Here is a 20,551-nt window from a genome sequence, read left to right on the forward strand (position 1 = left end):
GCAGCTTTAAGACAGAATAAACTTATGAAGCATGTAATAACATGGATGGACCTAGAGAACATTATGCTGAGTGAGTCCAGCCAAAAACTAAAGGACAAATACTGTATGGTCCCACTGATGTGAACCGACATTCGAGAATAAACTTGGAATATGTCATTGGTAACAGAGTCCAGCAGGAGTTAGAAACAGGGTAAGATAATGGGTAATTGGAGCTGAAGGGATACGACTGTGCAACAGGACCAGATACAGAAACTCAAAAATGGACAGCACAATAATGCCCAATTGTAAAGTAATCATGTTAAAACACTGAATGAAGCTGCATCTGAGCTATAGGTTTTTTTTTTTACTATTATTATTACTTTTATTTTTTTCTGTTTATTAACATTCTATATCTTTTTCTGTTGTGTTGCTAGTTCTTCTAAACCGATGCAAATGTACTAAGAAACGATGATCATGCATCTATGTGATGATGTTAAGAATTACTGATTGCATATGTAGAATGGTATGATTTCTAAATGTTGGGTTAATTTCTTTTTTTCCGTTAATTAATAATAAAAAAAAGAGACAGCCAATCCAATTACAAAATGGGAAAAAGACTTGAACAGACACCTCTCAGAAGAGGAAATACAAATGGCCAAAAGGCACATGAAGAGATGCTCAATATCCCCGGCCATTAGAGAAATGCAAATCAAAACCACAATGAGATATCATCTCACACCCACCAGAATAGCCATTATCAACAAAACAGAAAATGACAAGTGCTGGAGAGAATATGGAGAAAGAGGCACACTTATCCACTGTTGGTGGGAATGTCAAATGGTGCAACCACTGTGGAAGGCAGTTTGGCGGTTCCTCAAAAAGCTGAATATAGAATTGCCATACGGCCCAGCAATACCATTGCTAGGTATCTACTCAGAGGACTTAAGCGCAAAGACACAAATGGACATTTGCACACCAATGTTTGCAGCAGCATTATTTACAATTGCAAAGAGATGGAAAAAGCCAAAATGTCCATCAACAGACGAGTGGCTAAACAAACTGTGGTATATACATACGATGGAATATTATGCAGCTTTAAGACAGAATAAACTTATGAAGCATGTAATAACATGGATGGACCTAGAGAACATTATGCTGAGTGAGACTAGCCAAAAACTAAAGGACAAATACTGTATGGTCCCATTGATGTGAACCGACATTAGAGAATAAACTTGGAATATGTCATTGGTAACAGAGACCATCAGGAGATAGAAATAGGGTAAGATAATGGGTAATTGGAGCTCAAGGGATACAGAACAGGCTGTGCAACAAGACTGGATACAAAAACTCAGAAATGGACAGCACAATACTCCCTAATTGTAATGTAATTATGTTAAAACACTGAATGAAGCTGCATCTGAGGTATAGTTTTTTTTCTTCTTTTTTTCTTTTATTTTTTTCTTTCTATTATAGTTTTATTTCTTTTTCTGTTCTTTCTATTTCTTTTTCTAAATCAATGCAAATGTACTAAGAAACAATGAATATGCATCTATGTGATATTAAGAATTATTGATTGTATATGTAGAATGGAATGATTTCTAAATAGTGTGTCAATTTTTTTAATTAATTAAAAAAAATGGAATTCCTGGGATTAAGCACATAATAGGTCTAGCTTGGCTTTTCTGATGGAAAGAATGACTGTTGTAACCACTAAAATGAGACCTGTTTCTACCACCTATGGGTCCAAATTTATAATCTAAAAGGACAGCTCTTAATAACGAAAAAAGAAAGTACAAACCATACCCCCAAACCAAACAAATCATAAAAAATTGGATGATTTTTCTCCTTCAAAAAATGCACACTCCGACTTCCGGAGAAGATGGCGGCTTAGTAAGACGCGCGGGTCTTAGTTCCTCCTCCAGAAAAGCAACTAAAGAAACAGAAACAATACGAAACAGAGCAGCATTATTTACAATTGCAAAGAGACGGAAAAAGCCAAAATGTCCATCAACAGACGAGTGGCTAAACAAACTGTGTGCCGGAGTCACGACAGAGACCAAAAAGACAGCATACCCCATTCTGGAACGGCTGAACGGGCAGGGAGAATCCGCTGCGGTGAGATACCCGAGGGGCGCACGTTTTCCCGGCCGGGGCGGCTGGCGACTGGGGTCCCCTCCACGCACGTGGCTCCCCGGTCTGACTGGGAACGTTGGATAGCGGGGCCATCCCGTCACGCTTGGCGTCTCGGGCTAGCTGGGCAATTTGGAACGGCACTCCCCCACGCCGCGGCGGCCAGCGACCCCCGCCTCCACGCGCGGTTTCCTGGGCCGACTGCCCCGCAGACAGACGACTGCCACGAGCGCCACCTACTGGGCAGGAAAAGAAAAACAGAGCCCAGAGATTCCACAGAAAAACCTTTCAACCAGCCGGGTCCCACACCCAGGGAAATCTGATCAAATGCCCAGACACCAGCAGAAAATAATGGATGACGCTCGGAAAATTGAAGATATGGCCCAGTCAAAGGAACAAACCAATAGTTCAAATGAGATACAGGAGCTGAGACAACTAATGCTGAATATACGAACAGAAATGGAAAAACTCTTCAAAAACCAAATCAATAAATTGAGGGAGGACATGAAGAAGACATGGGCTGAACAAAAAGAAGAAATAGAAAATCTGAAAAAACAAATCACAGAACTTATGGGAGTGAAGGACAAAGAAGAAAAAATGGAAAAAACAATGGATACCTACAATGGTAGATCTAAAGAGACAGAAGCTACAATTAGTGAACTGGAGGATGGAACATCTGAATTCCAAAAAGAAACAGAAACTATAGGGAAAAGAATGGAAAAACTTGAGCAGGGAATCAGGGAACTGAATGACAATATGAAGCGCACAAATATACGTGTTGTGGGTGTCCCAAAAGGAGAAGAGAAGGGAAAAGGAGGAGAAAAACTAATGGAAGAAATTATCACTGAAAATTTCCCAACTCTTATGAAAGACCTAAATTTACAGATCCAAGAAGTGCAGCGCACCCCAAAGAGAATAGACCCAAATAGGCGTTCTCCAAGACATTTACTAGTTAGAATGTCAGAGGTCAAAGAGAAAGAGAGGATCTTGAAAGCAGCAAGAGAAAAACAATCTGTCACATACAAGGGAAACCCAGTAAGACTATGTGTAGATTTCTCAGCAGAAACCATGGAAGCTAGAAGATAGTGGGATGATATATTTAAATTACTAAAAGAGGAAAACTGCCAACCAAGACTCCTATATCCAGCAAAACTGTCCTTCAAAAATGAAGGAGAAATTAAAACATTTATAGACAAAAAGTCACTGAGAGAATTTGTGACCAAGAGACCAGCTCTGCAAGAAATACTAAAGGGAGCACTAGAGTCAGATATGAAAAGTCAGAAGAGAGAGGTATGGAGTAAAGTGTAGAAAGAAGGAAAATCAGATATGATATATATAATACAAAAGCCAAAATGGTAGAGGAAAATATTATCCAAACAGTAATAACACTAAAAGTTAATGGACTGAATTTCCCAATCAAAAGACATAGAATGGCAGAAGGGATTACGACCCAGCAATACCACTGCTAGGTATCTACTCAAAGGACTTAAGGGCAAAGACACAGACAGACATTTGCACACCAGTGTTTATAGCAGCATTATCTACAATTGCAAACAGATGGAAACAGCCAAAATGTCCATCAACAGACGAGTGGCTAAACAAACTGTGGCGTATACCTACAATGGAATATTATGCAGCTTTAAGACAGACTAAACTTATGAAGCATGTAATAACATGGATGGACCTAGAGAACATTATGCTGAGTGAGTCTAGCCCAAAACTAAAGGACAAATACTGTATGGTCCCACTGATGTGAACCGACATTCGAGAATCAGCTTGGAATATATCATTGGTAACAGAGACCAGCAGGAGTTAGAAACAGGGTAAGATAATGGGTAATTGGAGCTGAAGGGATACAGACTGTGCAACAGGACTAGATACAAAAACTCAAAAATGGACAGCACAATAATACCTAAGTGTAATGTAACTAGGTTGGAACACTGAACGAAGCTGCACCTGAAATATGGTTTTTTGTTTGTTTGTTTGTGTGTTTGTATCTTTTGTTTTTGTTTTTTTTCTTTTTCCTTTTTATATATATATATTTTTTGTATTATTATTTTAATTCTCTTCTCTATATTAACATTCTATATCTTTTTCTGCTGTTTTGCTAGTTCTTTTCCTAAATCGATGCAAATGTACTAAGAAATGATGATCATACATCTATGTGATGATACTAAGAATTACTGAGTGCATGTGTAGAATGGAATGATTTCTAAATGTTGTGTTAATTTCTTTTCTTTTTTTGATTAATAAAAAAAAATTAAAAAAAAAATGCACACTCTGTGGCTGAGAGATTTCAGAGTTGAGAAGTTATCCTGGAGGTTATTCTTATGCATTATATAGATATCACCTTGTCAGTTTATAGTGTATTAGAGAGGCTAGAGGGAAGTGCCTGAAACTATAGAGCTGTGTTCCAGTAGCCTTGTTTCTTGAAGATGATTGTATAATGACACAGCTTTTGCAACGTGACTGTGTGATTGTGAAAACCTTGCGTCTGATGCTCCTTTTATCTACGGTATGGACACATGAGTAAAACATATGGATGAGAAATAAATAATAGGGGGAACAAAGGTCAAAATAAATTGAGTAGTCTGAAATACTAGTGGTCAGTGAAAGGGAGTGGTAAGGGGTATGATATGTATGAGTTTCTTCTTTTGCTGGAGATATGGAAATGTTAAAAAAAATAATCATGGTGATGAATACACAACTATGTGATGATACTGTGAGACACTGATTGTAACCATGTCAAGAATGATTGTATGTCAATTCATTGTTTATAATAAAAATATAAAAAAAGAATATAAAACAAATTAAAATAAATGGAGAAAAAAAAGAATGTACGTTTGTTTGCTATTTATAATAAAAATAAAAAAAATTTTTTTAACGTACATCCTGGAGACACACCTTGTGGGTACAGCCCTCTCGGAGAAGGAGGTTTGAGGAACACTTAGAAACCCGAGCCTGGGGCCACGTGCCTTCAGGGAGGTCCGGGTCTAGTGCCCACCCCCCGCCCTGCTTCTTGCCGAGACTCCTGCAAGCAGCCTCAACAATCCTGTTTCCCACCCTAAGAAGGGCCTTGTCTCCTTGCACAATCCTAAGTTTTAAACTTTCAGACTTTTGCTCCACTAAAGTGACGTGGGAATAACACAAGGCCTGTGGCAATATGAGTCAAAAGGTAATCATTTCCTTAGTAGAAACAGGGACATTCACCCAAATAGCTCTTGGTGGGCAGCTAGAACATTCTGTTTTGATATCTATGTATAAATTCTCTGAGGCATCTGTTAAAAAATGGACTCAGGCACTGGCTCCATTTAAGCCTACAACTGATGACTTACAATCACTACTACCGACGGCTGTGTCCTCTATTAGAGGAATACCAAAGGCTCCCAATTACCATCCTTCTTTCTCTTTAAAAGGGAAATATTTTAAGCAGGGAAAAAAACCAAAGCTGATACTTATTATAAAAGATGCAGATAATACTAAAAGAAGTATAAAAGAAAGTAAAAAAGCACTTAAAATCCCTCCATCAATAGACAGCCATATTTTGGAGTCCTTCCAGACATTTTTCTGGTGTATAATTTTTTTTTAAATGAGGCCAGGCTATACAGGTTTTTTTTGGTGGTGATGGTAGAGGTCAGGTTGTTTTCATCAATCAATAAGTCAGAGACATCTTCCAGCCCAGTAAACACACAGCCACTGTCTCTTTTGGGCAGACCTGGACTGTCCCATTGGCTGGAGGCCCCAGTTCTATGCGCACAGATCATTGTCCCTGGTTATGGAGACGGGTGCGCGGGCTCTACGCGCAGGTCTCGTCCCTGGTTATGGAGCTGGGTGCCCGGGCTCTACGCGCAGGTCTCGTCCCTGGTTATGGAGCTGGGTGCCTGGGCTCTACGCGCAGGTCTCGTCCCTGGTTATGGAGACGGGTGTGCGGGCTCTACGCGCAGGTCTTGTCCCTGGTTATGGAGCTGGGTGCCTGGGCTCTACGCGCAGGTCTCGTCCCTGGTTATGGAGCTGGGTGCCTGGGCTCTACGCGCAGGTCTCGTCCCTGCTTATGGAGACGGGTGCCCGGGCTCTACGCGCAGGTCTCGTCCCTGCTTATGGAGACGGGTGCCCGGGCTCTACGCGCAGGTCTCGTCCCTGGTTATGGAGCCGGGTGCCTGGGCTCTACGCGCAGGTCTCGTCCCTGGTTATGGAGACGGGTGCCCGGGCTCTACGCGCAGGTCTCGTCCCTGGTTATGGAGACGGGTGCGTGGGCTCTACGCGCAGGTCTCGTCCCTGGTTATGGAGCTGGGTGCCCGGGCTCTACGCGCAGGTCTCGTCCCTGGTTATGGAGCTGGGTGCCCGGGCTCTACGCGCAGGTCTCGTCCCTGGTTATGGAGCTGGGTGCCCGGGCTCTACGCGCAGGTCTCGTCCCTGGTTATGGAGCCGGGTGCCCGGGCTCTACGCGCAGGTCTCGTCCCTGGTTATGGAGCCGGGTGCCCGGGCTCTACGCGCAGGTCTCGTCCCTGGTTATGGAGCCGGGTGCCCGGGCTCTACGCGCAGGTCTCGTCCCTGGTTATGGAGCCGGGTGCCCGGGCTCTACGCGCAGGTCTCGTCCCTGGTTATGGAGACGGGTGCGCGGGCTCTACGCGCAGGTCTCGTCCCTGGTTATGGAGCCGGGTGCGCGGGCTCTACGCGCAGGTCTCGTCCCTGGTTATGGAGCCGGGTGCCCGGGCTCTACGCGCAGGTCTCGTCCCTGGTTATGGAGACGGGTGTGCGGGCTCTACGCGCAGGTCTCGTCCCTGGTTATGGAGCTGGGTGCCTGGGCTCTACGCGCAGGTCTCGTCCCTGGTTATGGAGACGGGTGCCCGGGCTCTACGCGCAGGTCTCGTCCCTGGTTATGGAGACGGGTGCCCGGGCTCTACGCGCAGGTCTCGTCCCTGGTTATGGAGCCGGGTGCCCGGGCTCTACGCGCAGGTCTCGTCCCTGGTTATGGAGACGGGTGCCCGGGCTCTACGCGCAGGTCTCGTCCCTGGTTATGGAGACGGGTGTGCGGGCTCTACGCGCAGGTCTCGTCCCTGGTTATGGAGCTGGGTGCCCGGGCTCTACGCGCAGGTCTCGTCCCTGGTTATGGAGCCGGGTGCCCGGGCTCTACGCGCAGGTCTCGTCCCTGGTTATGGAGACGGGTGCGCGGGCTCTACGCGCAGGTCTCGTCCCTGGTTATGGAGACGGGTGCCCGGGCTCTACGCGCAGGTCTCGTCCCTGGTTATGGAGACGGGTGTGCGGGCTCTACGCGCAGGTCTCGTCCCTGGTTATGGAGACGGGTGCCCGGGCTCTACGCGCAGGTCTCGTCCCCGGTTATGGAGCTGGGTGCGCGGGCTCTACGCGCAGGTCTCGTCCCTGGTTATGGAGCCGGGTGCCCGGGCTCTACGCGCAGGTCTCGTCCCCGGTTATGGAGCTGGGTGCGCGGGCTCTACGCGCAGGTCTCGTCCCTGGTTATGGAGACGGGTGCCCGGGCTCTACGCGCAGGTCTCGTCCCTGGTTATGGAGACGGGTGCGCGGGCTCTACGCGCAGGTCTCGTCCCTGGTTATGGAGACGGGTGCCCGGGCTCTACGCGCAGGTCTCGTCCCTGGTTATGGAGCCGGGTGCGCGGGCTCTACGCGCAGGTCTCGTCCCTGGTTATGGAGCCGGGGGCGTGGGCTCTACGCGCAGGTCTCGTCCCTGGTTATGGAGCTGGGTGCCCGGGCTCTACGCACAGGTCTCGTCCCTCGTTATGGAGCCGGGTGCCCGGGCTCTACGCGCAGGTCTCGTCCCTGGTTATGGAGCCGGGTGCCCGGGCTCTACGCGCAGGTCTCGTCCCTGGTTATGGAGCTGGGTGCCCGGGCTCTACGCGCAGGTCTCGTCCCTGGTTATGGAGCCGGGGACGTGGGCTCTAGGCACACAGCTCTACACACATAGCAACTCTGCATCTGACTGAGTTGGTGGAGGACGTAAATCATAAATTACTGAAATTAGAGCATAGAAAACAGCCCGCCCTGAAAGCCAGAGGCTCACCGTGGGAAGCAGTGGCAACTGTACTGGACCCTTTTGGATACCCAAGCCAAGTGTTTAGCTTGCAACACTCAAAAGTAATTGAGCCTTAACAGCAACAGTGAATCTAGAGTAATGGCGCAGTGCAGGTGGGGCAAGACAGTGTAACAGTAAAGTGTGGAGTTCTGTTAGTCTTCCAGAGCAGTTACTAAATAGCCAGGAGCAGTACAGAACAACTGTTGGGTTTACATCAGTGACCGGACACAGCGTACACCAGTCTGGACAATCTGGACCAGCTGAGACCCCACCCAGAACTGTAAGACCCCCAAACTGCGGAGGCGAGCACCCCTCCCCTATGCGCACGGAAGGCTGGCTCCCTGAGAAAAAATGATATTGACTTTACCAGCAGCAAGGAGTTAGCTAAACCAAGCTCCAATTGTGAAATTAATTAACAAATTTTGACTACTGAAAATAGGCTCTGGGCACAGATAAACCTGGAGTAAGTACTAAAGGAACCAGGAGTTTTTGCCCTGGCAGAGAGGGTGCAGGGCTGACGGGGAAAAAAAGGGGGGTGGGGTGGGAAATGGAGGCTTTCTGAGTTGGGCAGCACAAAATCCTGGAAAAGCAGTGGACTCCAGGAAGAGGGGGCACAGAGAGCCTGGGCACACATACAGCCACATACCAACTTTAGCTCTTGTTTAGCAAACCAGGGAATGCGGTCCAGTGCTGAAAAGACTTTTTTTTTTCCTTCTTTTTTAAACTCTTAACAGCTCATTAGATAGAGTCCCCAGCATTCTCAGGCTCCAGCACTGCCCCAGGCAAGGGTGGAATTAAGCTCGTCTGAGAGACAAAGTAACTAGTTAGGTGAAAGGGATCTATTCCATAAAAGGCATATTTTCTTCAAGAAAAGGCAGGTGAGGCCCAGCTCAAGTGGAGACCCTACTTCAGGTAATTCAGGCCACAGGGGCTGGAAAACAGAAGCAATCAAAGCCATCCTACAACCTCACCTCCGTCTCAACCACACCCCAGCAGGGAGAGTCTGCTGAAGTTATAAGCCCCACACCACTTTACGCTGGTAGGAAGCTGCGGGCAGACAAGTGCCATGTGCTGGGCAGGACAGGAAAAGCACAGAGTCTAGAGGCTTCATAGGAAATTCTGATCAGTTAAACAGAACCTATGCTAGAGGTCTAGAATAAGTTGAACTGAATATCAAAGAACAGACAGAGATCAAAGCCATTCATCAAGAAAATCCTAGGTAAAAGAGTGAAAGCAACCTCTAGAATAAACTCATTTAGGAAATCAAATGCCTAGACACCAGCAAAAAGTAACAAGTCATACTAGAAAAATTGAAAATATGGCCCAGTTGAAGGAACAAACCAAAAATTCAAATGAGATACAGAAATTGAAACAACTAACTCAGGGTGTTCGAACAGACATGCAAAAGCTCAACAAAAATCAAATCATGAGTTGAGGACGGATATAAGGAAGACACTGGGTGAACATAAAGAAATTGAAAGTTTGAAAAAACAAACCACAGAACTTATGGGAATGAAAGGCACAAAAGAAAAGATTTTTATCAGTGGAGACCAATATATTTGCAAGAGGCAGAAGAAAGGATTAGTGAGCTAGAGGACTGGACCTCTGAAATCCTACACACGAAAGAAACGATAAGGAAAAGAATGGAAAAATATGAGCAGGGTCTCCGGGAACTGAATGACAACGTGAAGCACATGCATGCACACGTGCTAGGTATATACATCCAGAAAGAAAAGAGAAGGGAAAAGTAGCAGAAAGACTAATGGAGGAAACAATCACGTGACAATTTCCCATCTCTTATGAAAGACATAAAATTACAGATCCAAGAAGTACGGCATACCCCAAACACAACAGAACCAAACAGACATACTCCAAGACACATACTAATCAGATTGTCAAATGTCAAAGACAAAGAGGGAATTTTGAAAGCAGCAAGAGAAAAGCAACCCATCACATACAAGGGAAGCTCAATAAGATGATATGTGGATTTCTTAGCAGAAACCATGAAGGTGAAAAGGCAGTGGTATGATATATTAAAGATTTGGAAAGAGAAAAACTGCCAACCAAGAATTCTATAATCAGTAAAATTGTCCTTCAAAAACAGGGGGAGAGTAAAATATTTTCAGACAAAAGTCACTGAGAGAATTTGTGACTAAGAGACTGGCTCTACAAGAAATACTAAAGGGGCAAACAGGAAAAGATAGGATAGAGAGATCTGGAGATGAGTATAGAAATGAAGACTATCACTAAAGGTAAAAAGAGAACAAAATTAGATATGACAGATGAAATCCAAAAAACAAAATGGTAGAAGAAAGTACTGCTTTTACAGTAAAAATATTAAATGTTAATGGATTAAACTCCCCAATCAAAAGGCATAGACTAGCAGAACGGAAAAAAACAGGACTCATCTATATGATGTCTACAGAAGACTCACTTTAGACCCAAGGACAATAGGTTGAAAGTGAAAGGTTGGAAAGAGATATTTCATGCAAACAACAATCAGAAAAGATCAGGGATAGCTATACTAATTCCAACAAATTAGACTTCAAATGTAAAACAATTAAAAGAGGCAAAGAAGGACACTGTATACTAATAGAAGGAACAATTCAATAAATAGACATAACAATCATACATATTTATGCACAGAGCCAAAGTGCTACAAAATACATGAGGCAAACACTGACAACACTGAATGGAGAAGTTGACAGCTCTACCATAACAGCTGGGGTCACAAAGCAAGTCTCAATAAATTTAAAACGATTATTGAAATTATACAAAACACTTTCTCGTATCTAAATAGAATGAAGTTGGAAATCATTAAAAGCAAAGGGCCAGAAAATTCACAAATATACAGAGGCTAAACAGCACACTCTTAAACAACCAACAGGTCAAGGAAGAAATTGTAAGAGAAATTAGAAAATATCTCGATGCAAATGAAAATCAATGGGATGCAACAAAGGCAGTGCTGAGAGGGAAATGTATTATCGTAAATGCCTATATTATAAAAAAGAAAGATAAAATATTGTGGAATTAACTGTTCACCTGGAAGAACTAGAGAAAGAACAGCAAACTAACCCCAAAGCAAGCCACAGGAAAGAAACAATGCAGATTAGAGCAGAAGACGATCTATACAGAGGAGCCTCTTGCCCAGCTTGACTTGTGTCCAGTCATCATGCAGGATTGAAGGCAGTGCCAAGATGACCTCTTCTCTGACTCCAAATCAGCAGGGTGATGAGAAAGTAGGATGAACTTGGTTTTCTCTCATTCTGAGGGTCTATAGAAAACCTGCATAGAGAGAGGGAGGGATCTCCAAAAACCAGGTAATCTCCATCAAGGATGTCATTTCCAACTCTGCCTTGTGTGGTGTTCTAGTTTGCTAGCTGCCGGAATGCAATATACCAGAAATGAAATGGCTTTTAAAAAGGGGAATTTAACGAGTTGCTAGTTTCAGTTCTAAGGCCGAGAAAATGTCCCAATTAAAACAAGTCTATAGAAATGTCCAATCTATGGCATCCAGGGAAAGATACCTTGGTTCAAGAAGGTCAGTGAAGTTCAGAGCTTCTCTCTCTAGTCAGAAGGCACATGGTGAACAGAGTCAGGGTTCCTCTCGCATCTGGAAGGGCACATGGCGTACACAGCGTCATCTGCTAGCTTCATCTCCTGGCTTCCTGTTTCATGAAGCTCCTGGGAAGGCATTTTCCTTCTTCATCTCCAAAGGTCGCTGGCTGGTGGACTCTGCTTCTCGTGGCTTTGTTGTTCTGCTCTCTCTGAATCTCTCATTCTCCAAAATATTTCCTCTTTTATAGGACTCCAATAAACCAATCAAGACCTAACCAAATGGGTGGAGACATGCCATCCCCTAATCCAGTTTAACAACCACTCTTGACTAAATCACATCATCCAGGGAGATGATCTCATTACAGTTTCAAACATACAGTATTGAATAGAGATTATTCTACCTTTATGAAATGGGATTTATATTAAAACATGGATTTTCTAGGGGGCATACTTCCTTTCAAACCAGCACATGTGGCAAAAATTTTTCCTCCCCAAGAAATACGACTTTGAGTAGAAAGTTGTTTTTTTTTTTTAAAGTTTATTAAAAGAGAGAGTACATGTTAGAGAGGTTAATGCAGACGTACCCAAGGCAGCGACATGCACTGAGTGGAGTGGAACAGCTTGATTTACAGAAAAGTTTTCAAGGTAGCAGGTCTCCATAGTCAGCTCTGAATGCCAGGTGTCTTCACTGTTCTACGAGAGGACAGCTATCAGAATTCAGGGCTTGCTGTCACAGACCTCAAATTTGTCTTTGGGCAAATGGTTCACAATCTTTAGACCCTAAGCTTCCTATTATTAACTAGGAGTTTGCTTTGGGCCCAAAATTTTACAAGCTTTTATGGTTTGGGGAGGTTTTGGGGCTTTAGAGAAATTTGGTCCGAGGGAGTCTGCAGCTCTGTATTAGTTCCTTTGGAGCTAGATAAGAAACAAGGGACTTGGAGTTGTCTGTTAACTCTTTCAGAGATGACTAGGAAACCAGGGACTTACAATTGTCCTATTTTATCCAGCTTCGATCCCCCCTGAAAGAGTTCTATCCCTTTAATCTTAAAGGGAAATTGAGGAATAAGTTTTTGATGTTTTCAGAGTTGAGAGTACATGCAAGAATGTGCATAATTGCTGACAATGTTGGAAGGGTTGGGGGATATTGGAAAAGGTACAAGCATTATTATGCTACAATTCACCCTATCTCTCCACTCTTACCATCCTTGTGCCATCTCTTCCGCGTAAGTCCTTGAGCCTGGCAACAGGAGATTACGGTTACAACTTGTAAGGTTGAGAAATGAAAATAAAATAGCATTTGAGGAAAGGCAAGAATTCTTTGGCTTGCTTAGAGCTGCTGTGCCCCCTGTTCATTTATTTTGTCCAGTCACACTGGATGTGGACAGCCACCCTATGTGCTGGGGTGCAGCTGAATCAGGAGGTGTGGTGTCCACGATGCCACCTTTAGTAGTTATCCAGATTGAGCTGCTCCAAACACACGTCACAGACGGGCAGGTCCTGTTTAGATATACTCTTCCTTCTTTTAAAAGTTTCTTTCTGTTGAAGACGAATTTCTGATTCGTAGTTTACTGCAAAACTGCGACGTCTAGAGACACTTGGCCCTCCGTGACTTCAATATTCTTCAGTGAGATCCAGGGAGCCACTGGACCAGGACCCTGCAGTTTTGGGTCCCTGCAGTTTTGGTCGGGGGTGGACAATAGGGCTTTTGGAGAGGTTCCTCTCCCCGTGGGGGCTCGGCACACTCTTGGCCCAGTGTCCTGCCTTCCTGCCTCATGGACAGGGCCCTGGAGGCTCTCTCCAACTTTGGGGCTCCTCTGGTCTTTAGGGGCACTCCCACTTCCAGTGCCCCAACTCCACACATCGATGACAGGTTCCCACTGGCTTCTGTTCCGAGTGGCCCTGAGGTGGCTGGTGTCCATTCATAACCAAAGCTATGAGCTGTGCCTTATCCCAGGCTCTCCTGCTTTCTCCTCTGCAGTTAAAATGCAGGTCTCGAGGGTCGGTTCTCACTTGGAAATGTTGCTCTCCTGGGATCTTTTGAAATCACTCCTCGCAGGCTCACCAGAATATGTAACCAGTGCCCTGCTGGCAACAGGTTTTATAGTCTCAAAACTAAAGGAATTTAGAGACAAGAGGGCCAGAAGGCATAAGTAGTAAAGTTTATTAAAAGAGAGAGTACACGTTAGAGAGATTAATGTCGACATGCCCAAGGGAGGGACATGCTGAGTAGAAAGTTTTAAAAATAAACAGAAACATCTCCATTCATCATTAGCACCCCTAAGGGGTCAGGATCACTGAGAAGCAGACAGGAATCCCAGTCAGGAAGCCATGCACCCCCGGAGTAACCCACTGGTGACAGAGAGTTCAGTAATACCTCCTGAAAGCCAGGTGAGGCCTACAGAAGAAGCATAAACACAGCTCTGTCCTGAGGAATGCCACACCCTCTTCGGTGGGCACATCCCCAGGAACACCTGGCCCAGCGTTTTGTCCATCGGGTGTAAAGGCCACACAGAAGATGGCCCCTTCCCCAACACCAGGACAGGGGTTCTGCACCACTGAGAACTGTCAAACCACCCCAGAGATGTACCCCAAGGACTGCACACAAAGTGCACTTTATTCGACAAAAAAAACAAATTTTCAGAAAGGGTGGCTATCAGACCCCTTTGCTCAGTGCTAGCACTTTGCCAGCAGGTCTCGCCAAAGTGGAGGTTCCTCTGCAAGGTGCCTGGGAAACCCCAGCTGGCTGGCTTGCTTCTCTTGCCCAGATGGCGGCACCGTGGTTAGTCTCAATTTCTAGACAGAGCTGTGCTAAACTTTTTCAAACTCTAACTTTTTGCTCTCTTTTTTCTCTTTTGTACGTAGGCTTGTGGCTGCTAACAGCAGCTGAGACCTTTAAGAAGCCACAAAATCGACCCTACTGGCAAGAGGAAAGCCAGTCCAGATCAAAAATCACGCCTACTTCCCACCACTAGTGTGTTCCTGGAGCCGTGTTAGGCCCCTTCCTGGAGCCGTGGACCATCTCTGCAGCCCTCCTGCGGCAGGGGCAGAATGCCGTTTCCCAACCAGCGGGACTCCCTGGCTCGAGGTGTGGCCCCACAAAGACCGAAATCGGGGTGGATGCCCCACGCACGACCTGGATCTCCCACTGACAGGAAGGGGGACTGAGGAGAGGAACGGAGGGCGCTGCTGAGGCCAACCTTCCCTTGTCTCGGGTGTGCTCGCCCTGGACACAGTCCAGACCAAACTGTTTCTCTGCCACACATTCACAGAACAGCCTCCTCTCGGAGCAAAGCGCAGCCACAAGACTTCAATGCCCACGCTTTTTATTTAACAGGCATCAATTATTCCCCGCCATCTGAAGAAGCCACTGATGGAAAAAATAAATGAACATGGAGGCTTTGGCCACCAGCAGTCTGCGCAGCCGGCCCCAAGCCCACAAGCCAGAGATGACCCTTAGTCACCCCTCCAGGAAGGCTGGAAGGGGCTAAGGGACCCTCACAGCACATGGGGAGGGAGTGGGTAGGAGACAGCATGTCCATCTAGGGTAACCTCCCACCTGCCCACAGGTCTGCAGAGAAAACTGACAATTGCAATGAGCCACTTGTTCTAAAACATGCGCAGAGAGGAGAGTGAGGTACTGGAGGGCAGAAGAAGATGCACCCCAGCACCCAGAACTCCACCCCCTCCAGGCTTGTGCAGTAGCACAGTCTTTGACCGCCCTGGGTCTGGGGCACTCAGGAAGTACATTTTTGCCCCTGCTTTCCCTCCCTCGCACTACCCCCTCACCTTTTAAGTGGACAATCCCTGGTAATTAATTAATCTTCTAGCACATTTTGAAGGTCTGAAGGCCACTGGCAAGGAAGAGCTTTGCTCCCCAGCTCAGCTGCCTAAGACTAGTATACCAGTTCAAGAAACCAACAGACTGACAATCAATCAAATATGAGTGACTTAAGGTATAGAACTTGACTGTGATGATAAAAGGAAATTGGATTGTCAACATTGTGGCTGGGGAAAACTTGGGGTATGAAAACAATCAGAACTGTCAGCTAAAAGTCACAGCATGCCTAAACAAGAGACTGAAAAAAAAAAAAACAAGCTACAGAGTACCTCATGATTGACTTCCATGGGACCATCTTTCTCTTCTTTCTTAATTTCTTCTAGTTCTTGACATTTCTGGGTAAGTGTTTGAATTTCCTCTCTATAGTGGGAGGGGAAAAGATAAAATCTCTTATTCATCATCACACTGGAACTGTCCGTATCTGATGGTTGGCCTCCAGATGAGGGGACCAGGCAGTGTCTGTCCAAACCCTGAGGAAAAGCCACTTCGACCTGAGCAAGCTGGCCAGGACCCTGGTTGCACCCCAGTACGGTGATACTGGGGAGCCCTACTGCAGAAAGCTGCTTTCCACTGTTTGTCTGCCCCATTGGACTAGAAGTTCCATGAGAGCAGGACTGAGGAACCCACAGCCTGGCATCTTTCCTGGTGTATGTAAGAACTGAAAACATTATGGCAGGGGTAATGTATAGGGGCCACCGGGGGTGTTTAATGGGCACTGTGCATGGAAGGAATAGAACCTGTGCCCTTACTACAGGCACTGAGGGCTTAGCAAGAACGGCTCCTCTCTGCGTACCTGCCCTGTCTGACCTTTGGACAAAATCTGTCATACTTCCCCTGAACTATTTTTCTTTCCTTCCAGTAGTCTGCATCTTGCGAATTTTGCACAATGCTCAATATTTCTGCTCAGATTTCTATGCTATTTTTTTTTTTTGCAAAATTTTAAATTGAGATAAAAGTTATATAACAAAACACCATTTTAAAGTTCACACCTCAGTGCTTTTCAAAAGTATATACACAATGTTTTACGACCATTATCGCTATCTGGTTCCAAAGGTTTTTGCCACTCCAAAAGGAACCTTCTACCCATGAAGCAGTCACTCCACCGTGTCCCCCTGCCTTGACCCCTGGCAACTATTAACTATGCATTTGCCTGTTCTTAGCCTTTCATGTAAGTGGAACCAGACAGTATGTGAGCTAGTGTGTCCAGCTTCTTCCACTGAGCATGCTTCCAAAGTCCATCCGCGCTGTAGGCTGGCTCAGCACTTTAACCCTTTTATGGCTGAATACTATTCCATTGCATGGGCTGACAGATACTTGGGTTGTTTCCACTTTTGGGCTATTCTGGAGGCTGGGGGGATGCATCCTCCCTGAGGGGGTAATGACACCTGCGCTGGGCTGTGACCTGACAAAGCACCAAGGTACAGAATCTATAGAATCTATAGCATTCTATACCAAGGTACAGAATCACGGTGCATTCGGAAATTGCAAATGGCAGACAGGATTGGCATGAAGGATGCACGTCGAGTCTTCCACTGTGGAAAAGAGGCAAACGCCAGCCTAACGATGAAGAGCCTTGCCCCAGACTGTAGACTTTTATTTTTATTCTGAAGGCCACAGAAAGCCACTAAAAGCTTTTAAGAAGACTAGTGACCTAATCAGGCTGGAGTTTTATAAAATTCCTCTGGACGCTATGTCGAGGACAGAGGGATAAGGGGCAGCATCTGGAAGCAGGAAGTGTTGGGAATTTTGTGTATTCTCTTTAACTTTTCAGTTCATTTACCTCAAAGCCTCCTCTTTTTCTCTTCTCTCCTTCTCACCTTCCTTCACACTTTGCAGCTCCCTCTCCAAGTCTGCCTTCGCCTGCAGTAGGTGCTTCACTTCCAAGCTGAAGATACAGAACCAAAGGCGTCTCAGTGTCCACTAAAACAAAGAGCCACCCCAGACCGACCGCCGTGCAGGAGGAGGACCTTTCAGGAAAACAAGGTGGTCCAGCCTCCTCACTTCCTAGCAGTGGGCAGAGGAAAGGCAGGACAATTCAGCAGGTACTGGTGATGAGCCAGTCCGCCAGCTTCTCACCCATTCAGACCCTGACTGAGCACCTGCGGTGTGCCAGGGAAGTCGGAGGCTGGGGCAGTGGCAGAGCACAGCCAGCGCGGCCCTGCTCTCAGGGCCTCACAGCCTCGTGGTGGGAGAGGCAGCCGTCCAGCAGGCACCCAATCAGGCACCAGATCACCACTGAGACAGCATGCCAAAGGGAGGTGGCAGGAGCCTGCCTCCCTTGCCTGCAGCGTCCCCTGAGCTGAGGCCCAAGGATAAAGAAGCAGGCTAAGCCACACATTTCACGCCGAGTTGCTTCCCGATGGGTTTTCTGTCACACACACGGACAGCCCAGGGTTACAGACTTGGCTGTGGAGCTAGACCCACGTCTGAATCTGTTTCATGCTGACTGTCTCGCTGACGTCACCTTTCAGGGTGTGAGTGGGTCCCCGTGTTACAGTGGGTTTTAGCAGCCATTATCATGTCACCCGACAGCTAAGAGGTCATCCTGGTAGCTACATACCTTTCAAAATGCCTAGCTTAATCTGAGAAACTTCCCCAGGACCTCATCAACGAACACTGATACCCTCTTGTACTTCAATACGTAGAGAGTGAAAGGATTTGCTTTTTGCTCTGACCAGAAGGTGGCAAAGAGCTTGGTGGGCCAGGAGACCACACGTACAGTGCTTCTCAAACCCTAACATGCAAACCCATTCTCAGGGATCTCGTCTGGAGCAGGGCTGGGTGGCCAGACCCTGCGCTGTTCACCAGCTCCAGAATACACCACTGCCCAGGCCTCACAGGCATGCAGAGCCGTGGCTGGGCAGCGGCCCTGGAGCACACAGATGGCGCTGCCCTGGGAGGAACAGGCCCACCCACACGGCGGGGGGAGAAGGAAGCGGGCAGTTAAGTTCGCTGCAGCTCACCAAAGGCCAGAAGGAGCAGTGAGGACCCAAGATCTGGAGGCCTGGCCTCTTCAAATCTCCCCAATTGGGTATTTTATCACATTCCTATCTTCTCTGATAAAAAGATCAAATGGCTCAGGCATATCACTGAATTTTTAAACCAGTAACTCTGCGTATTTGTGGCCTGTTTGAAACAAATCAATGGAAGTAAGTTCCTCTCTAATAAGAACTTTGGAATCCCTTTGGAACTCAGTGTGAAGAGCTTTCGTGGGCTCTCCCCGTCCCCCCTGGCCCCGCCCTACACTCTTTGAATGAGGGAACAAGTCTTTCTACCACTAGAGCTGCCTTTATTCTGCAGCCAAGACGTGAGTCATTTTAGAACCACATAAAAACACGGAGTCATGCTTTAAGCCAGGCATTTCCTCTAGATCCCCAGAAACAGCCCAGCTCTAAAGGCCCCAGTCCTCAGCCAGGAGCTGTCATACTCCCTGTCCAGCAGTCGGGCGTGCAGGGTGACCCGCTCATCCTTCAGGCTTCGCAGTGCCCCGCGCAGCCGCTCCTTCTCCTCAGGGGGGTCTGGGCGTGACGGCTCCGCAGAGCTGGACGCAGGCTGGGCCAGGGGGCTTGACTTGCCCAATTCCAAAGTGTGTGACTTGGAGCTTTCCATCGAATTTATTTTCTGGGGTTAACATAGGTATTTGTTAGACATAATTTCTTATTTTCACCAGCCATGCTATGAACCCCAGACAGTGGCCACGAAACCAAGGGAAGGGGTCTCAGGCTAGGGCAGCGGGAATGCTCTGCTGGAGGACACTACATCTGTGAGACCTGATGGAGGAACCCTCCACTTCGCTGTGACCTGCTGGCCAGGGGGAGAGCACAGACTCCGCCAAAGCGGGGAAAGCCAGTGATGAAACAGGCCACAGAGCACGAGGGAAGGGGACCATAAACTTTTTCTTTTCGCACATCTACTCAATTATTTCCCTAGAATTTCTGAAAATTTCAGGCTATGTGCTTCTACTCTTACAGCCAACTCGTGTGCAGATTTCCTCTTAATCTAGTTTGCCAGCTGAGTGATGCCTTACACATAAGAGCACTTCCCCACTGTCCTGCCTTCTTAAACATCCACGATTCACAAACACTCCTTAAGGTTTCTGCTTTGTAACTGTGTGAAATTATTTAAGAAAACAATTTCCCCTCAGTTCACTCTGGTTAGCCAAACAAGAGAAACAATTCTAACTTAGTATTTTATCAGGCTAAGCAAAGGGTTTCGACACTCCCAATCAATTCCAAATACTCAGAATCAATGACAGTTTGAAAATTCACATGGGGAATGTGAGAAAATGTTAATTCCTTAATTTTTTTGCCAGTCAAGTGTGGATGAACACAGTTTTCTGTGAATTCAAATATGACACCAGTGGTGAGAGATGGGCTAGGGAACGATGGAGCAGGAAAAGCCCAGGAGGCAGGTGCCAGGCTGGCCCTCTGGACAGCTCCAGGAGCCCGGATCCCGCACCCCCCATGCGGCACCCACAACCTGTGCTGAGTGACAGTGGCACCACAGGCCATCTACCAGATGGGGGCGTGGGTCAGGCAGTTGCCAGGTCCCATGCAGACCCCGAAGCCAGTCCCCCTAGGGTTTGCACAGCCGTTACAGGAAGCCCGACGCAACCTCTCTCACATGCCTCAGCACAGTGAGTTATCTGTGTCCCCAGCTGCCCCTCTAGCTTGGGTAGGTGCTTATTCGCAGGGGACACCTAGAGGAAACACTCACTTTTTCCAGCTCTGCAATGCGTCTCAGCAGCCTGGGCTTACTCCACTCCATGTAACCTAATGGAAGCAACAGACTTTAAAAGCCCCTATTGGCGCCCCCAGCCCGGACCACCCACGTCTGATACGGGACTGACAACCTCCCCGCCCCCACGCAGGTGGGGCTTGAAGACCCTCGTGTGCAGATTCTCAAGTTCCAAGGTGTTTTCCACACATCAGTGATATTTCTACCCCCTTTCACCACTGAGAACCAGCGACACTAACAGCCTCCAAGTGCCTGTGCTGGAC

General features: G+C 46.7%; 1 protein-coding gene across 15 annotated transcripts in view; it reads right to left on the reverse strand.

The window, feature by feature from the left end:
* Nucleotides 1-20,551, reverse strand: part of IQCE (IQ motif containing E) — a 105,056-nt gene that overhangs the window by 36,476 nt on the left and 48,029 nt on the right. For all 15 annotated transcript variants that reach the window (XM_077140461.1, XM_077140460.1, XM_077140462.1 and 12 more), the window contains 4 exons: nucleotides 20,268-20,323; nucleotides 18,979-19,172; nucleotides 17,332-17,436; nucleotides 15,821-15,911 (listed from right to left, as the gene is read on the reverse strand). In XM_077140461.1, coding sequence (XP_076996576.1) covers nucleotides 15,821-15,911; nucleotides 17,332-17,436; nucleotides 18,979-19,172; nucleotides 20,268-20,323 — 446 coding nt within the window. The remainder of the gene's footprint in view (nucleotides 1-15,820; nucleotides 15,912-17,331; nucleotides 17,437-18,978; nucleotides 19,173-20,267; nucleotides 20,324-20,551) is intronic.

This window comes from Tamandua tetradactyla, chromosome 23 (genome assembly GCF_023851605.1).
Source record: "Tamandua tetradactyla isolate mTamTet1 chromosome 23, mTamTet1.pri, whole genome shotgun sequence".
NCBI classification, from domain to species: domain Eukaryota; kingdom Metazoa; phylum Chordata; class Mammalia; order Pilosa; family Myrmecophagidae; genus Tamandua; species Tamandua tetradactyla.